This window comes from Manis pentadactyla, chromosome 4 (assembly GCF_030020395.1).
Source record: "Manis pentadactyla isolate mManPen7 chromosome 4, mManPen7.hap1, whole genome shotgun sequence".
NCBI lineage: Eukaryota > Metazoa > Chordata > Mammalia > Pholidota > Manidae > Manis > Manis pentadactyla.
In genome coordinates, this window is record NC_080022.1 from 109,178,482 (window position 1) to 109,201,433 (window position 22,952).

The 22,952-nt window shown below is 39.3% G+C and overlaps 1 protein-coding gene across 1 annotated transcript in view; it reads right to left on the reverse strand.

Moving 5' to 3' along the window:
- The window catches only part of ACP6 (acid phosphatase 6, lysophosphatidic), a 35,350-nt gene extending 12,642 nt beyond the window's left edge, over positions 1–22,708 (reverse strand). The window contains 1 exon segment of the mRNA XM_036924358.2: positions 22,001–22,708. Within this exon segment, the coding sequence (XP_036780253.2) occupies positions 22,001–22,219 (219 nt within the window). The 5' untranslated portion in view covers positions 22,220–22,708.
- Between the last annotated feature and the right edge of the window lie 244 nt (positions 22,709–22,952).

The following is a 22,952-nucleotide window of genomic DNA, read 5'->3' on the forward strand; positions in this document are numbered from 1 at the left end:
TCACCTACAAAGGAAAACCCTTCATCATACTTCTCAACAGAAACCTTACAGGTCAGAAAAGAATGGCATGATATATTTAATGCAATGAAACAGAAGGGCCTTGAACCAAGAATACTGTATCCAGCATGATTATCATTTAAATACGAAGGAGGGATTAAACAATTTCCAGACAAGCAAAAGTTGAGGGAATTTGCCTCCCACAAACCACCTCTACAGGATGTTTTAAAGGGACTTCTCTAGATGGAAGCACTCTTAAGGCTAAATAGATGTCAACAGAGAAAATAAAATCACACCAAAGAAATCAGACCAACCAAATACTAACCAAAGGCAAAAAATAAAATCAGCTATTCACAGAAGCAGTCAAAGGAAACACAGAAGAGTACAGAATAAAACACCTCACATATAAAGAATGGAGGAGGAGGAATAAGAAGGGAGAGAAATAAAGAATCAGCAGGTTGTATTTATAATAGCTTAATAAGTGAGTTAAGTTAGACAGTTAGATAGTAAAGAAGCTACCATGAACCTTTGGTAACCACGAATCTAAAGCCTACAATGGCAATAAGTACATATCTTTCAATAATCACCGTATATGTAAATGGACTAAATGCACCAATCAAAAGACACAGAGTAATAGAATGGGCAAAAAGCAACAACCATCTATATGCTGCTCACAAGAGACTCACCTCAAACCCAAAGACATACACAGACTAAAAGTGAAGGGATGGAAAAAGATATTTCATGCAAACAATAGGGAGAAAAAAGCAGGTGATGCAGTACTAGTATCAGACAAAATAGACTTCAAAACAAAGAAAATAACAAGAGACAAAGAAGGACATTACACAATGATAAAGGGATCCGTCCAACAAGAGGATATACCCATTATAAATATATATGCAATACAGGAGCACCAACATACGTGACACAAATACTAACAGAATTAAAGGAGGAAATAGAACACGATGCATTCGTTCTAGGAGACTTCAACACACCACTGACTCCAAAGGACAGATCCACCAGACATAAAATAAGTAAGGACACAGAGGCACTGAACAACAAACTAGAACAGAGGGACGTAACAGACATCTACAGAACTCTACACCCAAAAGCAGCAGAATACACATTCTTCTCAAATGCACATGGAACATTTTCCAGAATAGACCACATACTAGGCCACAAAAAGAGCCTCACTAAATTCCAAAAGATTGAAATTCTACCAACCAAATTCTCAGACCACAAAGGTATAACACTAGAAATAAATCATACAAAGAAAATGAAAAGGTTCACAAACACATGGAGGCTTAACAACATGCTCCTAAATAATTAATGTATCAATGAACAAATTAAAATAGATATCAAGCAATATATGGAGACAAATGACAGCAACAGCACGAAGCCCCAATTTCTGTGGGATGCAGTGAAGGCAGTTCTAAGAGGAAAGTATATAGCAATCCAGGCATATTTAAAGAAGGAAGAACAATCTCAAATGAGTAGTCTAAACTCACAATTATTGAGATTGGAAAAAGAAGAACAAATGAGGCCCAAAGTCAGCAGAAGGAGGGACATAATAAAGATCAGATAAGAAATAAATAAAATTGAGAAGAATAAAACAATAGAAAAAAAATCAATGAAACCAAGAGCTGGTTCTTTGAGAAAATAAATGAAATAGATAAGCCCCTAGCCAGACTTATTAAGAGAAAAAGAGAATCTACACACATCAACAGAATCAGAAATGAGAAAGTAAACATCACGATGGACACCACAGAAATACAAAGAATATTAGAGAAAACTATGAGAATCTATATGCTAAGAAACTGGAAAACCTAGAAGAAATGGACAACTTCCCAGAAAAATACAACCTTCCAAGACTGACCAAGGAGTAAAAAGAAAATCTAAACAGACCAATTACCAGCAACAAAATTGAATTGGTAATCAAAAAACTACCCAAGAACAAAACCCCCAGGCCAGATGGATACAGCGCTGAATTTTATCAGACATATAGAGAAGACATAATACCCATTCTCCTTGAAGTTTTACAAAAAATAGAAGCGGAGGGAATACTTCCAAACTCATTCTATGAAGCCAGCATCACTCTCATACAAAAACCAGGCAAAGACCCCACCAAGAAAGAAAATAACAGACCAAAATCCCTGATGAACATAGATGCAAAAATACTCAACAAAATATTAGAAAACCAAATTCAAAAATACATGAAGAGGATCATACACCATGATCAAGTGGGATTCATCTCAGGGATGCAAGGATGGCACAACATCTAGAAAATCCATCAACATCATCCACCACATCAACGAAAAGAAGGACAAAAACCACATGATCATCTCCATAGACGCTGAAAAAGCATTCAACAAAATTCAACATCCATTCATGATAAAAACTATCAACAAAATGGGTACAGAGGGCAAGTGCCTCAACATAATAAAGGCCATATATGATAAACCCACAGCCAACATCATACTGAACAGCGAGAAGCTGAAAGCTTTTCCTCTAAGATTGGGAACAAGACAGGGATGCCCACTCTCCCCACTGTTATTCAAAATAGTACTGGAAGTCCTAGCCATGGCAATCAGACAAAGCAAAGAAATACAAGGCATCCCGATTGGTAATGAAGAAGTCAAACTGTCACTATTTGCAGATGACATGATATTGTACATAAAAAACCCTAAAGAGTCCATTCCAATACAACTAAAACAAATATCTGAATTTAGCAAAGTTGCAGGATACAAAATTAACACACAGAAATCTGTTGCTTTCTTATACACTAATGATGATCTAGCAGAAAGAGAAATCAGGAAAAAAATTTCATTCACAATTGCCTCAAAAAGAATAAAATACCTAGGAATAAACTTAACCAAGGAAGTGAAAGAACTATAACCTGAAAACTACAAGACACTCTTAAGAGAAATTAAAGAGGACACTAACAAATGGAAACTCATCCATGCTCTTGGCTAGGAAGAATTAATATTGGCAAAGTGGCCATCCTGCCTAAAGCAATTTACAGATTCAATGCAATCCCTATCAAAATACCAACAGCATTCTTCAATGAACTGGAACAAATAGTTTTAAAATTCATATGGAACAACAAAAGACCCCGAATAGCCAAAGCAATCCTGAGAAGAAAGAATAAAGTAGGGGGGGATCTCGCTTCCCAACTTCAAGCTCTACTACAAAGCCACAGTAAAGAGGACAATTTGGTAATGGCACAAGAAGAGACCCACAGACCAGTGGAACGGAATACAGAGTCCAGATATTAACCCAAACATATATGGTCAATTAATATACGATAGAGGAGCCACGGACATACAATGGGGAAATGACAACCTCTTCAACAGCTGGTGTTGGCAAAACTGGACAGCTACATGTAAGAGAATGAAACAGGATCATTGTCTAACCCCATACACAAAAGAAAATTCGAAATGGACCAAAGACCTGAATGTAAGTCATGAAACCACAAAACTCTTGGAAAAAACATAGGCAAAAATCTCTTGGACATAAACATGAGCAACTTCTTCATGAAAATATCTCCCTGGGCAAGGGAAACAAAAGCAAAAATGAACAAGTGGGGCTATATCAAGCTGAAAAGCTTCTGTACAGCAAAGGACACCATCAGTGGAACAAAAAGACATCCTACAGTATGGGAGAATATATTCATAAATGACAGATATGATAAGGGGTTGACATTCAAAATATATAAAGAGCTCACCCACCTCAACAAACAAAAATCAAATAACCCAATCAAAAAATGGTCAGAGGAGCTGAACAGACAGTTCTCCAAAGAAGAAATTCAGATGGCCAACAGACACATGAAAAGATGTTCCAGATTGCTAGTCATCAGAGAAATGCAAATTAAAACCACAATGCGATATCACCTCACACCAGTAAGGATTGCCACCATCCAAAAGACAAACAACAACAAATGTTGGCGAGTTTGTGGAGAAAAGGGAACCCTCCTCCACTGCTGGTGGGAATTTATGCTAAGAATGCAGCAGCCCAGTTTGAAAAAGACATATGCACCCCTATGTTTATTGCAGCCCTGTTTACAATAGCCAAGAAATGGAAGCAACCTAAGTGTCCATCAGTAGATGAATGGATAAAGAAGATGTGGTACATATACACAATGGAATATTATTCAGCCATAAGAAAACAAATCCTACCATTTGCAACAACATGGATGGAGATAGAGGGTATCATGCTCAGTGAAATAAGCCAGGTGGAGAAAGACAAGTACCACATGGTTTCATTCATGTGTAGAGTAAAAGAAAAAAGAAAAAACTGAAGGAGCAAAACAGCAGCAGACTCACAGAACCCAAGAATGGACTAACAGTTACCAAAGGGAAAGGGACTGTGGAGGATGTGTGGGAAGGGAGGGATAAGGGGGTGGGTGAAGAAAGAGGGCATTATTATTAGCATATATAGTGGGCGGGCACAGGGAAGGCTGTATAACACAGAGAAGATAAGTAGTATTTCTACAGCATCTTTCTATTCTGATGGACAGTAACTGTAATGGAGTATGTGGGGGGGACTTGGTGATGGGGGGCATCTAGTAAACATAATGTTCCTCATGTAATTGTAGATTAATGATACCAAAATAAAAAAATTAAAAAAGAAGGGAATGAGTCAAGCAAGGGAGAAGGAGGGAAAGTGGGAGTAAGGAAGAAAAGAAAAGAAGTTCCAGTGCCAGACAGAGAATGGTATAGCATTATAGAAAGGCTAATTGGTAACAGAATTAAGTGCAGGCCAAAAAATTTATTTATGTGGGAAGTGATTTAAAGGTTTGATTTCAGGTGTGGCCAGCTTTAAAAACTGGGTTTTCAGTAATGCAATGTGATGAAATAAAGGTAAGGGTTTCTGAAAGCAAGCATGATCAAGAAAAGTATGGACATCCTCTTGAACATGCTCCAGCATCAACCTCGAGGACAAAGAATGCAGAAGCACTCCACAGGTAAGTGTGAGGAAAGAGGGCCTGAGTATTTCAGGTTGCCTATTGATTTTAACTAGAAAACCACTCCTTCAATCATAGGCTTGCCTGCTATGAAAGGTCAGAGACCTTCACTGGCTCTCCTCTGAAAATCAAAATCCATGCAGAATATTCATTTTTTTAAAAAAGGATTCTTTGTGCTTTAATTATAATTACCCAGACCAAGCCAGGTAGGTTTTAAGACATAATATCCAGCAGACTAATCAATTAAAAAATTTTCGCGAGCAAGAAGGCAGAGCTGAGACCTTCTCCCACAATAGAACACAAAAATATAGCAAATACCACTAAACCTGAAAATGACCCGAAGACTGCAGAATTGACTACCTACATGTGGGGAAGAACAGAAGACCACACAGAAAAGGGTAAAGCGGCAAAGCTCTCTTTAGGCAGGACCCAAGCTCTCCCCCACTCCAGCCCACAGGCAGGAGGAAGAGGAACAGAGTAGGTAGGGAGAAGTAGCCCAGGACTGCTGAACACCTGGCCCTGGATATCTGCTCTGGGAACATGAACCCAGATCACCTGGTACACTGATGATTAGTGGGACTGGACAACAAAGCCCTAGAAAGACAACATCAAGACATATAATAATTAAAATGGCAAAGATCAAGGACAAGAAGAGAGTATGGGAAGGAGCCAGAGAGAAAAAAATTATTTATAAAGGAAACCCCATCAGGTTACCAGCAGACTTTTCAGCAGAAGCTTTACAGGCCAAAAGAGACTGACATATTTAATGTAATAAAATAACTTCCAACCAAGAATACTCTACCTGGCAAGAATATCATGTAAATTTCAAGCAGGGATTAAACAATTTTCAGATAAATGAAAGTTGAAGTAATTCATCACCACTAAGCCAGCCCTATAGGATATGTTAAGGGGACTGCTCTAGATGGAAATGTTCCTAAGGCTAAATAGTTGTCACCAGTGAAAATAAACCCATATTAAAGGTAGTATACCAATTAATTACCAAGTAAGTATGAAATTTAATCAACTACTCACAAAATCAGTCAAAGTATACACAGAACGTTCAGAATATGACAACTAATATATAAAGTGTGGAGGAAGAGGAAGAAGAAAGGCAAGGGGGAGTGCTTCTAGATGGTGTTTGAAATAGAGTTATCAGTGATTTAAGATAGACTGTTAGATAGTAAGGAAGCTATCTTTGAACCTTTGGTAATCATAAATCTAAGGCCTACAATGACACTAAGTACATACCGGTCAATAATCACCGGAAATGTAAATGGTCTGAATGCACCGGTCAAAAGACATAAAGTGGCAGAATTGTTTAAAAAACAAGACCCATCTATATACTGCATACAACAGACTCATCTCAGACTCAAGGACATACACAGACTAAAAGTGAAGGGATGGAATAAGATATTGAATGCAAACAATAGGAAGAAAAAAGCAGGAGTAGCAGTACTTATGTCAGACAAAATAGACTTCAAAACAAAAAAAGTACCAAGAGATAAAGAAGGACATTACATAATGATAAAGTCGATTATATAATATTCAGTCCAACAGGAGGATATAACCATTAAAAATATCTATGCACCCAATATAGGAGCACATTAATATGTAAAACAAAGACTAACAGAATTAAAGGGGGAAACAGAACGCAACACATTTATTTTAGGAGACTTACCACAGCACTCACACCAATAGACAGATCACCCAGACAGAAAATAAGTAAGGAGACAGAGGCACTGAACAATACATTAGAATGAATGGACCTAACAGACATATACAGAACATTCTACCCAAAAGCAGCAGGGTGCACATTCTTATCAAGTGCACATGGAACATTTTCCAGCATAGATCACATACTAGGCCACAAAAAGAGCCTCAATAAATTCAAAAAGGTTGAAATTGCATCAGGCAGCTTCTCAGACCAAAATGGCATGAAACTAGAAATAAATTACACAAAGAAAACAAAAAAGCCTACAAACACATGCAAGCTAAACAACATGCTTCTAAATAATCAATGGATCAATGATCAAATTAAAAAAGAGATCAAGCAATATAAGGAGACAAATGAAAACAATTCAACAGCCCAAAACCTTTGGGATGCAGCAAAGGCAGTTCTAAGAGGAATGTACATAGCAATACAGACTTAACTCAAAACACAAGAACAATATCAAATAAATAGTCTAAACTGACAATTAAAGAAACTAGGAAAAGAAGAACAAATGAAGCCCTAAGTCAGCAGAAGGAGGGACATAATAAAGATCAGAGAAGAAATACATACAATTGAGAAGAATAAAACAATAGGAAGAATCAGTGAAACCAGGAGCTGATTCTTTAAGAAAATAAACAAAATAGATTAACCCCTAACCACACTTATCAAGAAAAAAAGAGTGTACACACATAAACAGAATTAGAAACAAAAAAGGGATAATCAAGATGGACAACACAGAAATACAAGGAATTATTAGAGAATACTATGAAAAATTACATGTCAATAAATTGGACAACCTAGAAGAATGGACAACTTTCTAGAAAAATACAACCATCCAAGATTGACCCAGGAAGAAATAGAAAATCTGAACAGACCAATTACCAGCAACAGAATTGAATTGGTAATCAAAAAACTACCTAAAAACCAAACGCCTGACCCATATGGCTCCATGGCTGAATTTTATCAAACATTTAAAGAAGAGCTAGTACTCATCCCTTGTAAAGTATTCCAGGGAGTAGAAGCAGAGGGAGTACTTCCAAACTCATTCTACAAGGTCAGCATCATTCTAACACAAAAACCAGACAAAGACACCACAAAAAAGGAAAGAGACCAATATCCCCAATGAACAGATACAAAAATCCTCAACAAAATATTAACAAACTGAATTAAAAAATACATCAAAAAGATCATCTATCATGACTAAGTGGGATTTATTCCAGTGATGCAAGGATGGTACAATATTCAAAAATTAATCAATAACATACACCACATTAACAACAACAAAAAGAGGGGGGATAAAACCCATGATCATCCCAATAGATGCAGAAAAAACCATTTGACAAAACTCAATATCAATTCATGACAAAAACTCTCAACAAAATGGGTTTAGAGGGCATGTACCTCAACATAATAAAGGCCACATATGACAAACCCTTAATAAATACTTAATAGCAAAAAGTAGAAAGCTGTTCCTCTAAGATTGGGAACAAGACAATGATGCCCACTCTTACCACTTTTATTCAACATAGTACTTGAGGTCCTAGCCATGAAATTCAGACAATACAAAAGGATAATAGGCAGGAGGGAAAAAGATGGTGGCATGAGTAGTGTGGTGGAAATCTCCCCCCAAAACCACATATATTTTGAAAATATAGCAAATACAACTATTCCTAAAAGAGTAACCAGAAATAACAGTATACACCAGCCAGTCTACATCTGGGAGAAGTCAGCATCTCGCACAAAAGAGTAAAGTAAAAAGCCGTGACCCAGCAGGATCTGAGCACTTCCCCCACATCAGCTCACCAGTGGGGGGAAAAGAATCAGAGTGGGGAGGGAGTGGAAGCACAGGACTGCTAAATACCCAACCAAAGAAATCAACCCCAGGAGCATAGACCCACATCGCACGGTGCTCTGGAGATTGGAGGGCTGAGAGGCAAAGTCTGAGACTAAGACTGTGAACAGGTTCCCACAACCAGCTGCCCTGGGACAAAAGAAAATCAGGTGCTTTAAAAGTCTTAAAGGGGCAAGGGTTTAGGAGAAGGAACAGGTGAACAGGATCGTCCTGGCACACTCAGCCCAGCAGGTTTAGAACTTTCAGGAGTATCAGGTGCCCTATCCCCCTAGCTGACAATGCAGCCCTGAGGCCCCTCACTACGATAAACAGCCTGCTGCTCCTTTCTCCATACCAGCACCTGCAAGCAAACTGGCTGTCCCCACCATTGCTGCAGACCAGCTGGAGAGGAGCCCCCCTACAGCAACTACACAGCTTAAAGCAGAGGCTTCCCCCTGCATGGGGCTAACTGGCCCAGACCCAGAGGCTGCTCCATGCATGCAGTTAACAGGTGCAGACAGTAGAGACAGGTGCTGAGACTGGGAGGCAAGAAAGTGCATTGTTCTCACAGCAGAACCTGCACCACTCACCTGTGACACCTGCCAGCACCCTGGGCCCTACTGCAGTCCACCCTGCCAATGGAAGCTTGAGGGATCAACCCAGAGGCTGCTCCATGCATGTGGTTGAGCAGCACAGACAGCAGAGACAGGTGTTGAGTCTGGGAGGTATGAAAGGGCTTTTTCCTCCTGGCAAGCACCAGTGCTACTTTCTGTGACCACCACAATCACTCCAGGTGCTGGGCAGCTCCAGAGAGAAGAGCTTCTGGGCACTAGAAGGCACTGCCTACACAAAGCACACTATTATTCCACACTATTCTGTACAATTATGAAAAGGCAGAAGAACCTTGTTCAATACAAAAATCCCTCGAACACCAGAAAGATGGTTCAGTGAAACTGAAATCACCAATCTTCCTGACAAAGATTTTTTTAAAAATCATAAACATGCTAATGGAGATACAGAACAATATTTAAGATCTCAGGGACAAATTCAAGAAAGAGATAGAAAATTTGAAAAATAGAGTTTCAGAAATGAAAGACACAATGGAGAGATTTAAAAGCAGACTAGAAGAGGTGGAGGAGAGTAAATGAAATAAAAATTAGAGAACAGGAACATAAAGAAGCTGAGGCAGAGAGAGAGAAAAAAATCTCTAGGAATGAAAGAATAATAATACAACTCTCTGACCAATCCAAAAGGAACAATATTCACATTATACAGGTACCAGAAAAAGAAGAGAGACAAACAGAGATAGAAAGTGTCTTTGAAGAAATTATTGCTGAAAAATTCCCCAATCTGGGGAAGGAAACAGTCTCTTGGGCCATGAAAGTGCAAAGATCTCCCAACACAAGGGACCCAAAGAAGACAAAACCATGACATATAATAATTAAAATGGCAAAGATCAAGGACAAGGACAGAGTATTAAAAGCAGCTAGAGGGAGAAAAAAAATACCATCTACAAAGGAAAACCCATTAGGCTATCATAGACTTCTCAACAGAAACCTTACAGGCCAGAAGGGAGTGGCATGATATGTTTAATGCAATAAAACAGAAGGGCCTTGTAGCAAGAATACTCTATCCAACAAGATCATCATTTAGATTTGAAGCAGCTATTTAAAAATGCCCAGATAAGCAAAAGTTGAGGGAATTTACCTCCCACAAGCCATCTCTACAGTGTATTTTAAAAGGACTGCTCTAGACAGGATTAAAGATGGCGGTGTGAGAGATGAGAAAGAGGCTTCCTCCTAAAACTGCATATAATACGAAAATATAATTAATACAACTAATCTTGAAAGAGCAACAGGAAAGAGGAGTGCATCAAATTGCAAACATCTGGAGAAAAGAGCAGACCTCACAGAACAGCTTCAAGTACCAAAGCTGTGGTGTGATGGGATCCAAGCCTTTCCCCCACTCTAGCTCACCAGAGCAAGGAAGAGAAGTAGAGCGGGAAGGGACTGGAGGTCTGGGATTGCTGAATACCTAACTCTGGAGATCTGCTCTGGGAGCACAAACCTACATTTCATGGTGTTTGCATGATACTCTCATGATTAGGGGATTGGAAAGCTAAGACAGGCAGAATTCCTGGAGAGATTGTGATTCCAGCCACTTGTGGAAAGCAGGGACCCATATCTGGCTGCTCTGGGACAAAAGAAAGGTGGACAGTCTGAGAGACTTCCTAACAGCAAGAGGGCTGCTAAAGGGGCAAGGATTTCACAGACCTTACTGCTCAGGAGAAAGGACAGGTAGACAAAATTGTCCAGGTGCACTCTGCCCAGCAGGTTGGTGGCTGTCACAATTTTCAGGTGCTCCAGCTTCCCAGCTATCTACACAGCTCTAAGGATCCCCTCTGTGATACACAGCCTACTACACCTTTCTCCCAGCCAGCTCCACCTGGCTCGCAAACCAGTAAATCCTACCCTGGTGTTAGGCCAGCCAGAGGGAAGATCTGTCTAATGCAACTATAAACAAAAAGCATAGAGGCTTATACCTACGTGCTCGTTCCACTGGTTCAGGCAGTGGAGACAGGCATAGCAGCCGGGAAGCAAGAAAAAGCTTTTTCCTGCCCCCAGGCACCAATACCACACCCCTGTGACCCCTGACATTGCTCCAGGGGCTGAGCAGCTCCAGAGAGTAGAGCTTCTGGACACTAGAGGGCAACATATACAAATATGAAATGCCAAAGGAACCTGGTTCAGAGTAAAATTATTAATACAACTCCTGAGAAAGATGACATCGACCTCATGAACCTTCCTGAAAGGGATTTCAAAATAAAAATCATTAACATGCTCATGAAGGTATGGAAAGATATTCAAGAACTCAGGAATGAATTCTGCTTGGAGATCCAATCATTGAAGAGCACAATGGAGGGTATTAAAAGCAGATTAAATATGGTGGAAGGAAAAAAAGGAGAGAAGGAGACCACAGCAGGCTCTGTATCCACTTGCACACAGAAAAGAGGTCATGTGAGCACACATCCAGATGACAGCCATCTGCAAGACCTCACCAAGAGCCCAATCTGGGGATCCTGGACCTTGGACTTCCCAACCTCTGGAACTCTGAGAAATAAATGCCTACTGCATTAAAAAAAGAAGAAGAAGAAGAAGAAGAAGAAGATGTGGTACATATACACAATGGAATATTATTCAGTCATAAGAAAGAAAGAAATCCTTCCATTTGTGACATGAATGGAGCTATAGGGTATTATGCTAAGTGAATATAAACCAGGCAGAGAAAGACAAACATCATGTGATTTCACTTACTTGTGGATCTAAAAACAAAACAAAACAAATAAAACAGCAGAAGACTCTGAAAAAAAAATATGGTGGAGGAGATGATAAATGAAATAGAAACTAGAGAAGAGGAATACAAAGAAGCTGAGGCACAGACAGAAAAAAGGATCTCTAAGAATAAAAGAATATTGAGAGAACTCTGTGACCAATCCAAATGGAACAATATTCACATTATAGGGGTGCCAAAAGAAGAAGAGAGAGAAAAAGGGATACAAAGGGTCTTTGAGGAGGTAATTGCTGAAAAATTCCCCAATCTGGGGAAGGAGATAAGTCTCTCAGGCATGGAGATCCACAGATCTCCCAACACAAGGGACCCAAGGAAGATAACATCAAGACATATAGAAATTAAAATGGCAAAAATCAAGGATAAGGACAGATTATTAAAGGCAGCCAGAGAGAGAAATAAGATCACATACAAAGGAAAGGCCATCAGGCTATCATCAAAATTCTCAGCAGAAACCTTACAGGCCAGAAGGGAGTGGCACAATGTATTTAATGCAATGAAGCAAAAGGACCTCAAACCAAGATTACTTTATCTGGCAAGATTATCATTTAAATTTAAAGGAGGAATTAAACAATTTCCAGATAAGCAAAAGCTGAGAGAATTTACCCCCCATAAACCATCTCTACAGAGTACTTTGGAGTGACTGCTATAGATATAAGTGACCCCAAGGTTTAATAGCTGTCACCAGAGGTAATAAAACCACAGTAAAGAAAGTAGAACAGCTAATTACTAAGCAAATGCAAAATTAAATTAACTATCCCCAAAGTCAATCAAGGGATAGACAGAGTACAGAATATGTTACCTAATATATAAAGAATGGAGGAGGAAGAAAAAGGAGGAGGAAAAAAAAGGAACCTTTAGATTGTATTTGTAATAGCATATTGAGTGAGTTAAATTAGACTCTTAGTAAGGAAGTTAACCTTGAACCTTTGGTAACCATACATCTAAGCCTGCAATGGCAATAAGTACATATGTATCGATAATCACCCTAAATGTAAATGGAATGAATGCACCAATCAAAAGACATTAAGTCACTGAATGGATAAAAAAACAGGACCCATCTATATGCTGCCTACAAGAGACTCACTTCAAACCTAAAGACATACACAGACTAAAAGTGAAGGGATGGAAAAAGATATTTCATGCAACTAATAGAGAGAAAAAAGCAGGAGTTGCAGTACTTGTATCAGACAAAATGGACTTCAAAACAAAGGAAGTCACAAGAGATAAATAAGGACATTACATAATGATAAAAGGGTCAATCCAACAAGAAGATATTACCTTTATAAATGTCTACGTGCCCACCACAGGACCACCTCCATATGTGAAACAAATACTAACAGAATTAAAAGGGGGAAATAGAATGCAATGCATTCATTCTAGGAGACTTCAACACTCCACTCACTCTGAAGGACAGATCAACCAGACAGAAAATAATTAAGGAGACAGAGGCACTGAACAACACATTAGAACAGATGGACCTAACAGACATCTACAGAACTCTACACTCAAAGCAGCAGAATACACATTCTTCTCAAGTGCACATTGAACATTTTCAAGAATAGATCATATACAAGGCCACAAAAAAGAGCCTCAGTAAATCAAAAAAGATTGAAATTGTACCAACCAGTTTCTCAGACCACAAAGGTACGAAACTAGAAATAAATTATGCAATGAAAATTTAAAATCCCACAAACACATGGAGGCTTCACAACATGCTCCTAAATAACCAATGGATCAATGACCAAATAAAAACAGAGATCAAGCAATATATGGAGACAAATGACAACAATAATTCAACACCACAAAATCTGTGGGATGCAGCGAAGGCCATGCTGAGAGGAAAGTATATTGCAATACAGGACTACCTCAGGAAAGAACAATCCCATATGAGCAATCTAAACTCACAATTAATGAAACTAGAAAAAAAAAGAACAAAGGAGGCCCAAGTCAGTAGAAGGGCCAAGTCAGTCAGTATTATTATATCCATAATAAAGATTATATCCATAATAAAGATAAAAGCAGAAATAAATAAAATTGAGAAGAACAAACCAATAGAAAAAAATCAATGAAAGCAAGAGCTGGTTCTTCAAGAAAATAAAAGACATAAACACTTAGCCAGACTTAGCAAGAAGAAGAGAGAGTCTACTCACATAAACAGAATCAGAAATGAGAAAGAAAAAACCACTATGGGCAACATAGAAATACAAAGAATTATTAGAGAATACTATGAAAAACTATATGCTAACAAACTGAACAACCTAGAAGAAATGGACAACTTTCTAGAAAAATACAACCTGTGAAGGCTGACCCAGAAAGAAACAGAAAATCTGAACAGACCAATTACCAGCAAGGAAATTGAACTGGAAATCAAAAACCTACCTAAGAACAAAATCCCTACAAGAGATGGCTTCAACGCTGACTTCTATCAAACATTTAGTGAAGACCTAATACACATCCTCCTTAAACTTTTCCAAAATATAGAAGAGGAGTGAATACTTCCAAACTCACTCTATGAGGCCAGCATCACCCTAATACCAAAACCAGGGAAACTCGCCACAAAAAAGAAAATCACAGACCAAATACCCCTGATGAAGATAGATGCAAAAACACTCAACAAAATATTAGCAAACCAAATTCAAAAATACACCAAAAAGATCACCCATCATGATCAAGTAGGATTTATTCCAGGGGTGCAAGGATGGTACAACATTCAAAAAATCCATCAACATCATCCACTACATCAACAAAAAGAAGGACAACATCCACATGATGATCTCCATAGATGCTGAAAAAGCATTTTACAAAATTCAACATCCATTCATGATAAAAACTCTCAACAAAATGGGTATAGAGGGCAAATACCTCAACATAATAAAGGCCATATATGACAAACCCACAGCCAACATTATACTTAACAGCAAGAAACTGAAAGCTTTTCTTTTAAGATCAGGAACAAGACAAGGATGCCCACTCTCTCCACTTCTTTTCAACATAGTACTGTAGGTCCTAGCCATGGCAATCAGACAACACAAACAAATAAAATGCATCCATATTTGCAAGAAAGAAGTTGAACTCTCCCTGTTTGCAGATGACATGATATTGTACATAAAAATCCCTAAAGAATCCACTCCAAAACTACTAGACCTATATCTGAATTCAGCAAAGTTGTAGGGTACAAAATTAATACACACAAATTTGTGGCATTTCTATACACCAATGATGAACTAGCAGAGAGAGAAATCAGAAAAACAATTCCATTCACAATTGCATCAAAAAGAATAAAATACCTAGGAATAAACCTAACCAAGGAAGTGAAAGACCTATACTCTGAGAACTACAAGACACTCATGAGAGAAATTAAAGAAGATACCAATAAATGGAAACACATCCTGTGCTCATGGATAGGAAGAATTAATATTGTCAAAATGGCCATCCTGCCTAAAGTAATCTACAGATTCAATGCAATTCCTATCAATATACCATCAGCTGTCTTCAACGAACTAGAGAAAATCATTCTAAAATTTATATGGAACCCCAAAAGACCCCAAATGCCAAAGCAATCCTGAGAAGGAAGAGTAAAGCTGCAGGGATTATGCTCCCCAACTTGAAGCTCTACTACAAAGCCACAGTAATCAAGAAAATTTGGTACTGGCACAAGAACAGACCCATAGACCAATGGAATAGACTACAGAGCCACGATATAAACCAACAGCTGGTGTTGGCAAAACTGGACAGCTACATGCATTGTATAACCCCACACACAAAAGTAAACTCAAAATGGATCAAAGACCTGAATGTGAGTCAGGAAACCATAAAACTCTTAGAAGATAACATAGTCAAAAATTTCCTGAATATAAGCATGAGCAACTTCTTCCTGAACCCATCTCCTCGAGAAACGGAAACAAAAGCAAAAATGAACTCGTGGGACTACATCAAACTAAAAAGTTTCTGTACAGCAAAGGATACCATCAACAAATCAAAAAGGCATCCTACAGTATGGGAGAATATATTTGTAAATGACATATCTGAGAAGGGATTAAAATCCAAAATATATAAAGAGCATACATGCCTCAACACTCAAAATGCAAATAACCCAATTAACAAATGGGCAGAGCATATGAAGAGACAGTTCTCCAAAGAAGAAATTCAGATGGCCAATAGACACATGAAAAGATGCTCCACATCACTAATCATCAGAGACATGCAAATTAAAACCACAAAGAGATATCACCTCACACCAGTAAGAATAGCCAGCATTGAAAAGACTAAGAACAACAAATGCTGGTGAGGATGTGGAGAAAGGGGAACCCTCCTACTCTGCTGGTGGGAACGTAAATTAGTTCAACCATTGTGGAAAGCAGTATGGAGGTTCCTCAAAAAACTAAAAACAGTAATACTATTTGACCCAGTAATTCCATTCCTTGGAATTTACCCAAAAAATACAACTTCTCAGATTCAAAAGGACATATGCGCCCCTATGTTTATTGCAGCACTTTTTACAATAGCCAAGATATGGAAGCAACCAAGTGTCCATCAGTAGATGAATGGATAAAGAAGATGTGGTACATATACACAAAAGAATACTATTCAGCCATAAGAAAGAAAGAAATACTACCATTTGCAACAACCTTGATGGAGCTAGAGGGTATCATGCTCAGTGAAATAAGCCAGGTGGAGAAAGACAAGTGCAAAATGATTTCCCTCATTTGTGGAGTATAACAATGAAGGAAAACTGAAGGTACAAAACAGCAGCAGACTCAGAGACTCTAAGAAGGAATTAGTGGTTACCAAAGGGGAGAGGTGTTGGAGGGTGGGTGGGGAGGGAAGGAGAAGGGGATTGAGGGGTATTATGCTTAGTACACATGGTATGGGGGTCACGGGGAGAACAGTGTAGCACAGATAAGGCAAATAGTGTACCTGTGACATCTTGCTGCACTGATGGACAGTGACTGCATTGGGGTATGGGTGGGGACTTGATAATATGGGTTAATGTAGGAACCACATTGTTTTTTCATGTGAAAACTTCATAAGAGTGTATATCAATAATACTTTAATAAAAAATTTAAAAAGAAAAAGGACTGCTCTAGATGGAAGTGCTCCTAAGGCTAAATAGTTGTCACCAGAGGTAATAAAACCACAGTAAAGGAAGCAAACCAATTAATTTCTAAGCAAATGCAAATTAAATCAGGTACCCATAAAATCAGTCAAGGGATAAATAAAGAGTAGAGAATATGACACCTAACATATAAAAAGTGGAGGACGAAGAAAAAGAAAAGAGAAAAAAAAATCTTTACATTTTGTTTGTAATAGTGCAATAAGCAAGTTAAGTTAGACTATTAGATAGTAAAGAAGCTGCCCTTGAACATTTGGTAATCACAAATCCAAAACCTGCAATGCCAGTAATTGTATATCTATCAGTAATCACCCTAAATGTAAATGGACTGAATGAACCAATCAAAAGAGATAGAGTCACTGAATCGATAAAAAAACAACACCCATTTATATGCTGCCTACAAGAGACTCACTTCAAACCCAAGGACATACACAGAGTAAAACTGAAGGGATGGAATAAGATATTGCATGCAAACAATAGGGAGAAAAAAGCAGGTGTTGCAGTACTTGTATCAGATAAAATAGACCTCAAAACAAAGAAAGTAACAAGAGGCAAAGAAGGACATCATATAAGGATAAAGAAGTCAGTCCAACAAGAGGATATAACCATTATAAATATATAAATATCTATGTATCCAACATATGAGTACCCAAATATGTGTGAAAAAATATTAACAGAATTAAAGGGGGAAATAGAATGCAATGCATTTATTTTAGGAGACTTCAACACACCACTCACTCAAAAGGACAGATCAACCAGTCAGAAAATAAGTAGGAGTGAGAGGCACTGAACAACACACTAGAACAGATGGACCTAATAGACATCTACAGAACACTCCATCCAAAAGCAAGAGTATACACATTCTTCTCAAGTACACATGGAACATTTTCAAGAATAGATCACATACTAGGCCACAAAAAGAGCCTCAGTAAATTCAAACACATTGAAATTGTAGCAACCAACTCCACAGACCACAAAGATATGAAACTAGAAAAAAAATTGTGCAAGGAAAACAAAAAAAGCCCACAAACACATGGAGGCTTAACAATATACACCTAATAATCAGTGGATCAATGATCAAATTCAAGGAGAGATCAAGCAATATATGGAGACAAATGAAAACAACAGTTCAACTTCCCAACTTCTGTGGGAGGCAGTGAAGGCAATTCTAAGACTAAAGTATATAGCAATATACAGGCCTATCTCAAGAAAGAAGAACAATTCCAAATGAACAGTCTAAACTCACAATTAGTGAAACTAGGAAAAGAACAAATCAGGTGCAAGTCAATGGAAGGAAGGACATAATAAAGATCAGAGAAGAAATAAATGGAATTGAGAAGAATAAAACAATAGAAAGAACTAATGAAACCAAGAGGTGGTTCTTTGAGAAAATAAACAAAATAGATATACCTCTACCAGACTTATTAAGAAAAAAAGAGAGTCTACACACATAAACAGAATCAGAAATGAGAAAGGAAAAATCACTATGGACACCACAGAAATACAAAGAATTATTAGAGAATATTATGAAAAATTGTATGCTAACAAATTGGATAATCTAGAAGAAATGGACAACTTTCTAGAAAAATACAACCTTCCAAGACTGACCCAGGAAGAAACAGAAAATCTGAGTAGACCAATTACCAGCAACAAAATTGAATCACTAATCAAAAAACTACCTGAGAACAAAACCCCTGACCAGATGGTTTCACCACTAAAATTTATCAGACATTTAGAGACCTAATACCGTCCTCCTTAAAGTTTTCCAAAAAGTAGGAGGGAATACTTTCAAATTCACTCTGTGAAGCCAGCATCACTCTAATACCAAAACCAGCCAAAGACACCACAAAAAAAAGAAAATTACAGACCAATATCTTTGATGAGCATAGATGCAAAAATACTCAGCAAAATATTAGCAGACCAAATTCAAATATACATAAAAAAGATCATACATCATGACCAAGTGGGATTCATTCCAGGGATGCAAGGATGGTTCAACTTTCAAAAATCCATCAACATCATCCACCACATCAACAAAAAGAAGGACAAAAACCACATGATCATCTCCATAGATGCTGAAAAAGCATTCGACAAAATTCAACATCCATTCATGATAAAAACTCTCAACAAAATGGGTATAGAGGGCAATTACCTCAACATAATAAAGGCCATATATGACATACCCACAGTCAACATTGTACTTAACAGTGAAAAGGAAAAAGCTTTTCCTCTAAGATTGAGAACAAGATAAGGATGCCCACTCTCCCCACTTTTATGCAATATAGTACTGGAGGTCCTAGCCAGGGCAATCAGACAACACAAAGAAATAAAACACATCTAGATTGATAAGAAAGAAGATTAACTGTCACTATTTGCAGATGACATGATACTGTACATAAGAAACCCTAAAGAATTCACTCCAAAACTACTAGAACTAATAACTGAATTCAGCAAAGTTGCAGGATACAAAATTAATACACAGAAATCTGTGGCATTCGTATACACTAACAATTAACTAGCAGAAAGAGAAATCAGGAAAACAATTCCATTTACAACTGCACTTAAAAGAATAAAATATCTAGGAATAAACCTAACCAAGGAGGTGAAAGACCTATATTCTGAAAACTAAAAGACACTCATGAGAGTAATTAAAGAAGATACCAATAAATGGAAACACATCCTGTGCTCACGGATAGGAAGAATTAATACTGTCAAATGGCCATCCTGCCTAAAGCAATCTACAGATTCAATGCAATCCCTATCATAATAGCAACAGTATCTTCAATGAACTAGAACAAATAGTTCTAAAATTCATATGGAACCACAAAAGACACCAAATAGCCAAGGCAATATTGAGAAAGAACAAAGCTGGGGGGATTACAACTCCCTCACTTCAAGCTCTACTACAAAGCTACAGTAATCAAAACAATTTGGTATTGGCACAAGAACAGATCCAATGATCAATGGAACAGAATAGAGAGCCCAGATATAAACCCTTACATAAATGGTCAATTAATATATGATAAAGGAGTCACGAGTATACAGTGGGGAAAAGGCAGCCTCTTCAGCAACTGGTGTTGGAAAAACTGGACAGCTACATGTAAGAGAATGAAACTGGATTGTTGTCTAACTCCCTACACAAAAGTAAAAATGAAATGGATCAAAGATCTGAATAAGTTATGAAACCATAAAACTCTGAGAAGAAAACAAAGGCAAAAGTCTCTTGAATGTAAACATAAGCAACTTTTTCCTGAACACATCTCCTCATGCAAGGGAAACAAAGTCAAAAATGAACAAATGGGACTACATCACACAAAGGCTTCTGTACAGCAAAGGACACCATCAGCAGAACAAAAAGGCATCCTACAGTAATGGAGAATATATTCATAAATGACTTATCTGATAAGGGATTAACATCCAAAATATATAAAGAGGTCACCCACACCTCAAAACCCAAAAAACAAATAACCTGATTAAAAAATGGGCAGAGGATATGAAGAGACAGTTCTCCAAAGAAGAAATTCAGATGGCCAACAGAGACATGAAAAGATGCTCCACATCGTTAATTATGGGAAATGCAAATTAAAACCACAATGAGATATCACCTCACACCAGTTAGGGTGACCAACATCCAAAAGATAAGGAATAACAAATGCTGGTGAGGATGCGGAGGAACGGGAACCCTCCTACACTGCTGGTGGGAATATAAACTAGTTCAATCATTGTGGAAAGCAATATGTAGGTTCCTCAAAAAACCAAAAACAGAAATACTATTTGACCCAGTAATTCCATTCCTAGGAATTTACCTGAAGAAAACAAGATCCCTGATTCAAAAAGACACACACACCCCTATGTTTATTGCAGCACTATGTACAACAGCCAAGATATGGAAGTGAACTAAGTGTCCATCAATAGGTGAATGTATAAAGAAGATGTGGTACATACACACGGTGGAATATTATTCAGCCATAAAAGAAAGAAATGCTACCATTTGCAACAACTTGGATGGAGCTAGAGGTTATTATGCTCAGTGAAATAAGGCAGGTGCAGAAAGACAAATACAAAATTATTTCACTAATTTGTGGAGTATAAAAACAAAGCAAAACAGAAGGACAAAAGTGCAGTAGACTCATAGACATAGAGAAGGGACTAGTGGTTACCAAAAGCGAGGGGTTGGGTAGCGTGGTGGGAGGGAGAAAGGGATTAAGGGGCACAATAATTAGCAATCACAATATAAGTAGGTTACAGGGACCGTAGTACAGCATGGAGAATACAATTAATGACTCTATAACATCTTACTTTGTTGATAGACAGTGACCTCACCAGAGGGTGTGAGGACTTGATAATATGGGTGAATGTTGAACCACTGTGTTGTGTATTTGAAACCATCAGAAGATTTATATCAATGATACTTAAAAAAAGAAAAAAAAGCCTTCAAGGGACCTCAGATGGTCTCCTTGAGCAAACCCTAAGGGCAAGTTGTAAAATCTGTTCCCACAGGTATTGACCTCTGTTATCCACTGTGATCCCAGTTGGGATGATTCCTGTCACAATGGTCACTGCAACTCTTTGACAACCTTCAAAACGGTCACACAGAAATGCACTACATTCTAGTACGCAAGTTCACCTAAATATTTGATAGAAATGAAAAAACTCAGGTCCTGTCCCATGCCTGCTGAATCAGAATTTGCATTTCAAAAAGACCCCTAGGCAATTTATATGCACCGTGAGTAGCGCAACACCACAAGCAGCACCACAGACATCAGAGCCTGGGAGTGCAACAGAAAGTTTCCACGCTGCCGGACACCCCGCGGTTCCGAGGTGGCAGGGTTGGGGGGACGCCAGGCCAGCACTTTTGCTCAAGAGCAGGGGGAGTAACTGGCTCCCGCTGTTTTCCCTTCTTCGGGACCCTGCTCGAACCCGCTCCTGAGTGTAAAATTTCAGACCTGTGTGTTTGGGGAGAGGCGCCCGGCCCGCCACTAGTCTGCCACACGGTCATCGCCCCCTCCAGCCCCGGCACAGGCCGACCTCTCTCACCTGCTCCTCCTGCGGGAGCGGCCTAAGAGGACTCCGCGCCCCGTGTCGAAACACGACCTGCACCATTTCCAACTCCAGCAGGCTTCGGTCGACCGGACGTTGGCCGTCGGCCCTCCGAAGCTCGGCCAGGGCCTCTCGCCGCTGGTGGGGGCGGTACGCCAGCGAGGTCAGGACGCCCACCGGGGCCCACATGCGCACGCTGAAGACACGGGTGATCATGGTTGAAGCCCCTCGGCTGCAAGAGGCGCAACACAGGCTTCCTCCGGCGCCGGGCACAGCGCCCGCCTCCAGCGTCCCCAGAACGGGCAGGCACGCACACCAGTACCCCCACAAGTTGGGAACACCGCGACTCCAGGCCCTGAGGGGTACCCCCGAGTGGGAGCGTAGGGGAAGAAGAGATGGGAGCAGCGAAGACTCCCTGGGAGTTTTAAGCCGGGTCGGGGCTGAGGGAAGCTCAGCTCTGTATCTTTTGCCCTTTAGGGAATTTGAAATTTATAATCCAAGTTTGGCCCCCAGAACTCCTGAAGGGACGGGAACCAGCCCCTAAATTCCTCGGCAGCAGTGACTCCACTAGCACTGACAACTGGATTCCATTCTTCTATAAGCAAGTTCCTACTCACGCCCTCACTTCACGCAAGTGTTCCTACCCACCTTCCCTCCCTAACCAAGACCTGTCCCAATGGGATCCGTGCAGAGGAGCACGGGAAAACGAGTCCCGCGGTGACGCCTGTCCGGGGCCTGTCCCGAGGCTCTGAGTTGTAAGAACTACGATTCCCACAGGGCTGCGCGCGGCGGGGGCGGAAGGCATTTACCCTCCCTCGGCAATGTACCTTGTCCCTTTTTGGCCCGGCCCGTGGGAGTGTCCAGTACTGGGAAGCGTGTGTAGTGGTAGTGAATTAACGAGTTCGCCAGGCCCGAAGGGGAGGAAACGTGGGGACCTGGTTAAAATTGG